Raw genomic sequence first — 9,062 nt, forward strand, 5'->3', positions numbered from 1 at the left:
GATTTAAGTGATGGTTTAATTTTTACGACGTAAAATTTTATTAGTAATTATTATGAGAATCAATTATTACAAATATCAATAGGAATAATTAATTTAATAAACTGACTGAATTCAAATTAATTTACCCACAATGTTTAAACAAGTGAAGCTCAAAAATAAAATCTCCAAGTTAATTAAGTTAAGTGAGTTGATATCATAAATAAATATTAATCTATGTTAATTATGAAGCGGTTGATTGAATTGGTATTTCCAATCAACATCACATTAACTCGATAAAAATTTTAAAAACCATTTTTAAAAATTTATAAATATTACTATAATACTGTTTTTTATATTATTTTACTAAGGTTGATTAATTGTTTTTATCTTATAAATATATTTCCCATATTAAGTTTTGCGCTGGGTTTTTTTTTTTTTTCTAATTTTCAACCATTTACATGTGCGAATTATAACCAGACTTTGTCTTAAGAGATCTGATAAATCTCACCAGATTTCAACGGTGTCTAAACTGTAATATGCCACCTAAACTCGCAAACCATGCATGCATTCCACGCGTCTCCCTTCATCCTTTCCTTTCCTCTACATATACCACTCCTTTTCAACTCAAAACCAGACCCATAAACAACTACAGAGAAGATCATCAATCAGTTAAGGGGGAAAAAAGGCTAAAAATGGGAAAAGGAGTGAGCTTTTTGCTTCTAGCACTTGTTCTCTGCTATGGGGTGACAGCGACAATGGGTTACAGAGGCGAGAAACAATGGAGGAAAGAAAGAGAAAGGAGGGAAGAGGAGATGGAACCTGAAGAAGAAGAACAAGAAGAAAGTGAAAGTAGAAAGAGTTGGTTCTTGATGCCAAAATCAAGGCCTGTGATGACAACTGATGCTGGAGAAATGAGGATGGTGAGAAGCCCTGGAGGGAGGATCGTTGATAAACCGTTGCACATGGGATTCATTACAATGGAGCCTCAGTCCCTTTTCATTCCCCAGTATCTTGATTCCAGTTTGATCCTTTTCGTTCGTACAGGTATTATCCTTTTTCCTTTTGTTTTCCACTAATATTACTCTCTCATCCCTAGCCAGTAGGGGGCAATGCTGATGGGGTTATTGCAATGGTTGCAGGGGAAGCCAGGGTTGGGTGCATTTACAAAGATGAGATGGTGGAGAGACGACTGAAGATAGGGGATGTGTATCATATACCTGCTGGGTCAACATTTTACATTTTGAACCCAGGTGAGGGGCAGAGGCTTCACATCATCTGCAGCATTGATCCCTCAGAGAGTTTGAATTTGGATACTTTCCAGGTAATAATGAATTAAAACCATCCATTATTTATCTCCACCATAACATTTTCTCAGCTTATTAAAAATTGGTTGAATTTGTGGATTGCATGCAGTCTTTCTTCATTGGCGGAGGAACCCATCCAACATCTGTCCTTGCTGGTTTTGGTCCTGAAACTCTTTCTACCGCCTTCAATGTAAGCAAAACACATGCTATCTATGGCACCAGAGCTTGGTGGCTTCGTGCAATGGGCTAAAACATAATAATCAATGCACATAATTACAGGTGTCGATGTCGAAATTGGAGGAAATAATGAGAGGGCAACAAGAGGGTCCAATTGTGCATGTGACCAAGTCTCATGCACCAAGCATTTGGACAAAGTTGTCTCAACTTCAAGAGCAAGATAGGCTAAAGCAGGTGAAGAGAATGGTCCAGGGAGAAGCTGATGAAGAAGAGAAAGAGTGGTCATGGTGGAAACTGTTTGGTATTTTTTCTGGAAATGAAAGAAGAATTTTCGGGTATAAAGCCCCCGACTCATACAACATCTACAAGAGAAAAGCCGATTTCAAAAACGACTATGGATGGAGTGTTGCAGTGGATGGATCCGTTTATAAACCTTTCAAACACTCTGGCACCGGCGTTTACCTTGTCAATCTTACTGCGGTAATCAGTCTTTGAACTTGGCAACTCTATCCCATTGGACAATTGCTTATAAGGTAGCTCATGTACAATTTCAGGGATCAATGATGGCTCCACATGTGAATCCCAGAGCAACTGAATATGGCATTGTATTAAGGGGAACAGGTAGAATCCAGATTGTGTATCCAAATGGAACATTAGCCATGGATGCGAGGGTAAGAGAAGGGGATGTGTTTTGGGTACCAAGGTACTTCGCATTCTGTCAAATAGCATCACGATCAAGCCCTTTCGAGTTCTTTGGGTTCACAACAACATCGGACAAGAACCGGCCTCAATTCCTAGTGGGTGCAAACTCCCTGCTTCACACCTTCAACACCCCAGAGCTGGCGGCTGCATTTGGTGTGACGGAGGAGAGGATGAGGCGCTTCATCAATGCACAAAAGGAAGCAGTTATCCTGCCATCAGCATCAGCAGCACCGCCTGACGAGGATTTGAAGGGGAGGGAGGAGAAATCTGAGGATGAAGGCCCAAAGGTGATAAGGAACTTTGGGGATCAAATGATTATGGGGTTTGATTAAATGAATTGAGTTGTTGGGTTTGGGGTGTGAATGGGAATGGGAATGGGAATGGGAATGTAGTAGGGTTATTGCAGGCTAGGAAGCTTCTTGTTTTCCAGCGTTAGTTTTTTGAGCTTTTGCTTGTTTTAATGTTTTATTTTCAACCTTTTTCTTCTTCTTCTTCTTCTCTTATCATGGAATAAAATCAATAACCATGTTCATCCTTTTGTAGTTTGTCATACAGCAATCTCCCAATCAAACAATATACAAAAATTTACACTATCTTTCCTTTCAATTCTAGGATTATTATTGAGCTCAATCCAAATGACAATTATATTTATTTGAACGTTGTTAAACGATATTTGCTAGCTATTTAAGGTTTTTTAAAGAAATTTAAAATTTAGCATTTTTATAGATTTCTATGTAGTTTTATTTTTTGAATTTATAATATTTCGGAATTTTTAAAGTTTTTTTTAATTTTATTTCGAAGAATTAAATTTTTAATCACCACTAACAACAATTATTTAAAAACTAAAATAAAAATCAAAATGCATATCCTACATATAAATTAAAGCACCAAAATTGACCCTAAATTTTAGTGATTTCACATGTAAACAAGTCAAAACATAAACCCTAAATAAAAAAGAAAAAGGAAAGGTAAAAATTGAAATCTATCTAGTATAATTGTACTTTTTAGGAGAATATTTGATCCACCGCATAAATCTTATATAGTCTACCTATAATTAAATAAAATAAAATAAAAAAATAGTGGAAGATTTATAAATAAATATTTATAATTTTATTAAATATAATTAAATAATAATTAATTATAAATAAATTTTAAAATGTAAAACCTTAATTTATTATCTTAAATTTGAGAGTTATTAATATTTATTTATAATAATAATAATTAATATTTAATTATATTTAAATAAAGTTATTAATATTTATTTGCAAGTTCTCTATATTTTTGTTTAATTAAATGATGATTGTCATGTTATTATTCATCTATGGTACATGATGTTTATTATGACGGTGCATCAAATATTATTCATAATTCATTTAATGTTTTAAAATATTTATATATTAAAAGGGGTAAATTACCTCATTAGCCACTTGAAAATTAGGCTGTTTTTATTTTAGTCACCCTAATTTTTTTTTTGTTAATTTCATCACCACCGTTAAAGAAATTGACCAAATTGGTCATTCTTCAGTTTTCTTTTTTTTTTCTCTCTCCTTTGTTTTTTTCATCTTCTTCCTTTTAACTCAAAAACCCCAGTTGTCGCCTCTTTTAAAGATGTTGTTGCTTCCTCTCTTGAACCACTGTTGATGATCGTTGTCTTGTCAATGAACGACGCCAAGGGACACTTCTTTCTCCCTATTTTTCATGTTTTCTTTCTCCTTTCTTCTTCTTACCCACAACCGCCTTTTCCAAATCATCATTGTTGTGATCATCCGATATCTTTTCTAGAATAAATTGTCGATTCAAGACCACTAAAGTGAAGCTCAAAGACTCCTCTTTTTATCTATAAGATTAGATTTCTCAAAAAACCCCTCAAAAATTGTGAGGTCATTCCCAAAGCTTTAAAAGTTTTGTGGTTTGATCTCCTAATCCTGCCGTTGACATAGTCTAATTTTGAAATGTCTTTCTATTTTTGATTCGCTAGCAGTGATTTAAAGGAAGCAACAATGATACCTTTAAAGGAGGTAATGGTTAGGATTCTTGGGTTAGAAGGGAGAAGATAAAGAAAATGAGAGGAGAGGGGAAAAAGAAAGAAAAATTATAAAAATTATAAAAAGACAATTAATTATGGAAAAGATGGATTTAACGATTGTTTGATCAATTTCTTTAATGACGATGATCAAATTAATAAAAAAAAAATTTAAGGTGACCAAAATAGGAATGACTTAATTTTAGAGTGGCTAACAGAGTAGTTTAAAAAATAATGATAAAAAGCAGGAGTTTGGAAAAAAATTCAATGGGCGAAAATATCCTTTATTGTTAATTATAATTTTTTTTTTGAAACTGAATTCAGATTGGGCTTTATTGAAAATAAGAAAACAAAACTTAAAACATAACCTAAGTAAGAGAGCAAATACTAAAGGACCCTTAAATAACCTAGCGACCCATGACCCAGAAATAAAACGGGTCCAATTTGTGACCCATGACACAAAATAGAGACGGTACAGTAACCCAACAACAAACTCAATCAAACAAAAGAGGCCCAAAAGCTTGAAATAGTGATCTGGAAAATTCAAAACAAAAGAAAAAATCAGAAGACTCTGGTACCATAATAATGGCACCTTTATTTTACCCAATCAGAAAAAGATCTATCCACCGTCCTGTCTAATCATCTACCTTTCTTTTACTAGACGTTTTCAGATCCCCAATGAGGCCATTCACCTAATCCCTTTTGATTTTTACATTTCAGCCTCTCCCTTCCTTCTCATCTCCTATTTTGCCTTCACCCCGGTTCTCTCTCTTTTTCCCATTCCTTCAGATTCTCAGCATACTCAGGAACATTTTCGACTAGGTAAATCGCATTCTTTTTCTTTAGTGTTTCTATTGAAATAATATGCGCTAGTTTATTCGCTGTTCACGGAATGTGTTCAAACCAACATCTGTTATTTTGAGCCATTAACTGCTTAATATCATGAATATATGCCCCGACCATTGATTTGTCTTTACTCTCTACCTTGCACTTCTTTATTATCGATAATGCATCCCCTTCAATGATGAGTCTTGGCCATTACATGTTGATGCCAATATGGGTTGCTGTCATACAAGCGATTGCTTCGGCAGCAAAAACTGAAGCAACTTGGTGGTAAATCTCTGAGAATGATAAAAGCACTGTACCTTCACTGTCCCTGGCTACGATCCCCACTGCCGATTGACAAATATTTCCATCGTATGCGGCGACGAAGTTGATCTTCACGAACTTTTTAGGTGGGTGTTTCCACCTTGTAACTTTTGAGAGAATTTTTACTATTCTCTCTTCATTTCCATTTAGCTCGAGAATATAACGGTTTATGAAATCTGCTATTTATTTTCTAGATCTGCTCATCTTCTCATGTATCCTCTTGTCCTTTGCTCCCCAGATTGCCCACAAAGCGCAACAAAAAATCCTGCACTGTGAAATATTTGTCTGTTCGAAAACCCAGGTGAGCCATTATATGAACTCCATGTAATACCTTGAAAATTTTTATAGTAAGATATTATCCATGATATATAGTAAAATAAGGAAATAAAGTAAAAAAAGGAAAATTTTGAGTTATATTGAGAAGTATATTATGATATATTAATTTAAGAATGGACTAAATTGTAAAAGTTAGAAAAGTTTTCTTGCACAAGAGTAAATATTCATAATTTGAAGGGTTAAAGTGTAAATATGAAAAAGTTGAAGGACCAATAGTGTAAATAACTTAAGAGTGGAATGATCTAGAAACTAAGGAAAATGGATGAATTAGGACCAAATTGAATAGATGAAGAACTATGAAGGACTAAATTATAATTTTACCAAATTAAATGATGACTCAAGGATGGAATTTTAAAAGATAATGAAGGGTAAAATGGTCAATTGGAAGAGAGAAATCTAGAAAGTAATAATGATGCTAGAAATATTTTGATATTTTATAATTATTTAGTTAGATAAATATTATTTTATTAATACTTTAGTAAGATATTTTATTATTATTTTATTAGTATATAAAGAAAGAAAGAAGAGAAATTCTTATTTATATTTTCCCATGCACTAACGTGAGAGAAAGAGAGGAAGAAAGAAAGTTTTGCTTTCTTTACAATTTGGTCCTTTTACCAAAAATTCACCATTTCACCCAAAAATCAAATGAATTTTCTAGCTACCAAGAGAAAAAAATGTTAAGGAGAGCATGGAGAGTTAGAATATCAAGTTGGATTTAAGAAATAGAAACTTGAGAAGAGAGAAAATCAAGTTAAAGACTAGTATCAATAGAACAAGATAAGTATATCAAGATTTTAATATGTTTTTAAGTTTGTTATTATTGACAAAGCATGGAAATAATGTTATAGTAGAGTTTTATTACATAAGGTCCTATGTTTTTGATATGTTAGTGAAGAGAAAATAAGAGAAAGTGATGAGAAATGGTGTAGAAAAAGAAAATAAGGGTGTTATAACATGGTAATTAATAGCTTGCACAAAAACAGTTTGGACAGTAGTAGTAGACTAACTTTGAAAAATCACCATAAATTGTAGAAATCGAATTAGAATATGAAAAAAATATGTAATTAAAGCTTATTAAGTTTAGTTTCTCATAGAAGAAATAATGTAAGCAATGGATTTGTAAATTTTGAGATATAATGAATTTTGTAAGATAAGGTCAGAATGAATTCGGGTTCCCCTGTTCTGAATTTTAAAAATCATAAAAAATTTAAAAAAAATAATTAGGGGCGTAAATTTATATGTATAAAATCCTGAATGGGTATATTTTTAAGAGAAACAAACAAGAACATCATTTGAATCCTGTATGAGGAGATAATTAATTTTTGGTGAAAAAGGGTCAGAACTGTTAGATAGCAGAATAGGGGTAACTTTAAAGAATAAACTGTACTTATTGGCTAAACTAAAAATTTTGAAATTTTTATGGTAAGAATATATGAGTCTAGAGCCAGGGAAAATTATCGGATATTAATTTTGAGTTCTATAGATCCAGATATAAATAATTTAGTGACTATGATGCAGATAGACAGCTTGAATATTCATAAAAGTAAATAATAAGAATTATGGATAATGTTACTTACAAATGTGTTATCTACATTAAGGATGTGGAATGGAGAGGAGGAGGAAAAATATGTATGAATATTCATCTAGCATGGCTAATTTGCATATTTTAGGCTCAGAGACTAAATTGAATAAAAGTAAAACTTTATGGGCAATTTTGTAAACATGTCAAAAATGATCAAATTGCATGAAATTGAATAAAAGTAATTTTGCCTAGAGCATTAATTAAATGCATCAGAATATGAAATGAATGAAAATGATGATCAAATTTATTTATAAAGATCCAGACGACTCAAATATAAAACTTGATCGTGGAAAAGAAAAGATATTAGATTAATGAAATTATAAACACAAACAAGCAAGGAGGTAAGTTCGTGTAACTTGAATTATATTTTTAAATGCTTGAGATTGTTTGTTATTTATGTGAATATGATTTGAATGTTCATTGTATGAAAATTTATGAAATATTGATAAATTTGATAAAATGAGAAGAAATTCCGGTTGAATGAAAGGAAAAATCGATGGATCTCTGAAAAGGAATTGACGGTAAAAAAGATTTAGCCCGGACGGGTGATCCTATCCTGATATAGCCCTCCCGAAGAATGTGTAAAACGGATTTAGCTCGAACGGGTAATCTGAATTAGGGTCTGAATTTAGCCTGGACTGGTAATTTAGATCTAAACTCATTAGAGTAATTGTCGTTGCAGGGGATTTAGCCTGGACTGGTAATCCCGACAATACTCTATGAGTTTATATTACAGGGGATTTAGCCTGGACTGGTAATCCCACTGTAAGGATGAGGTTCACGGGAGTGTGCTCTCTGATATAAAATGTGTAAGACCATGGTTGAAAGATACCATGGCAACCTGATATGAAATGTGTAAGACCATGGTTGAAAGATACCATGGCAATCTGATATGAAATGTGTAAGACCATTGTTGAAAGATACCATGGCAACCTGATATGAGATGTGTAAGACCATGGTTGAAAGATACCATGGCAACATGACAGAAAATGAGTAAGACCATAATTGAAAGACACTATGGCATCACGTCAAAGATAAATAAGACCGTGGATGGGAGACGCTATAACATCTGTTGAACAATTGATATTCTGGTAAAATGTATCAGATGACGAATGGTTATATGAAATGGTTGTGTGAAATGTTTACAAGAACTGGTCAAATGGAAATATATGTACAAAAGTGTTGTATAAAATAATTATGAAAATGGATAAACGAAATAAGTATAAGTACATGGAATATAATTTATGTTAAGTTTGATATAAGCTATTATCAGAATAAATATACATAAAATATATGGAAATGATTGAGCATAAAATATTGATATAATGAAATGAATGATATATGCTTGTGAAGAAACGGTAAGAGCATGATATGTTTCATGACATGTACATATATGATTATCTTTGATATGTTGATACAAGGAAATTATGTAATTGAGACTATTATTAAACTCAAGTGCGACATGTCGAGAAAATAGATATATCAATGTTGAACTTATATGAGATATGTGCAAGTATACTAACAATGTTGTTTGATGCTTATACAAGTGCCAAACTGTTGATTGAATGGTAATATATTTATTTTATATGATGCATTAAATCGGTAAGTATTTTAATTTTTTTAAGTGATCTGCAAATGGTAGTGCTCCGAAACCCTGTTCTGGCAGTGGATACGGGTTAGGGGTGTTACACTCCAAGTGTGGTATTGTAAGGTATTTCGAAAATGATAACTCTTCCCACACTGTTTTTGAAATAGGACAGTCACGGAATGTATGGTTCATGGTTTCTGCGCCTTGTCCACACCGAGG

At 32.7% G+C, this 9,062-nt stretch overlaps 1 protein-coding gene and 1 long non-coding RNA gene across 2 annotated transcripts; both read left to right on the plus strand.

Moving 5' to 3' along the window:
• Positions 1-598: 598 nt before the first annotated feature.
• LOC107953208 (vicilin-like seed storage protein At2g28490) lies at positions 599-2,697 on the plus strand. The gene is made up of 5 exons (XM_016888446.2): positions 599-1,023; positions 1,119-1,300; positions 1,393-1,473; positions 1,563-1,940; positions 2,015-2,697. The coding sequence occupies exons 1-5, from the start codon at positions 672-674 to the stop codon at positions 2,492-2,494; spliced, it is 1,473 nt and encodes a 490-aa protein (XP_016743935.1). The 5' UTR covers positions 599-671; the 3' UTR covers positions 2,495-2,697.
• Positions 2,698-4,768: 2,071 nt separating this feature from the next.
• On the plus strand, positions 4,769-5,714 carry LOC107953210 (uncharacterized). The gene is made up of 2 exons (XR_001699119.2): positions 4,769-5,420; positions 5,573-5,714. It is a non-coding gene; the product is annotated as an uncharacterized lncRNA (long non-coding RNA).
• Positions 5,715-9,062: the final 3,348 nt, after the last annotated feature.

Source organism: Gossypium hirsutum, chromosome A07 (assembly GCF_007990345.1).
Source record: "Gossypium hirsutum isolate 1008001.06 chromosome A07, Gossypium_hirsutum_v2.1, whole genome shotgun sequence".
Lineage (NCBI taxonomy): Eukaryota > Viridiplantae > Streptophyta > Magnoliopsida > Malvales > Malvaceae > Gossypium > Gossypium hirsutum.

Excerpts from the sequence above, each read along its gene's own strand:
- LOC107953208 (XM_016888446.2), top strand. The coding sequence starts at position 672 with ATGGGAAAAGGAGTGAGCTTTTTGCTTCTAGCACTTGTTCTCTGCTAT. Across the intron at positions 1,301-1,392 it reads TGAATTTGGATACTTTCCAG|TCTTTCTTCATTGGCGGAGG; the intron begins GTAATAATGAAT and ends GATTGCATGCAG. Across the intron at positions 1,941-2,014 it reads ACCTTGTCAATCTTACTGCG|GGATCAATGATGGCTCCACA; the intron begins GTAATCAGTCTT and ends GTACAATTTCAG.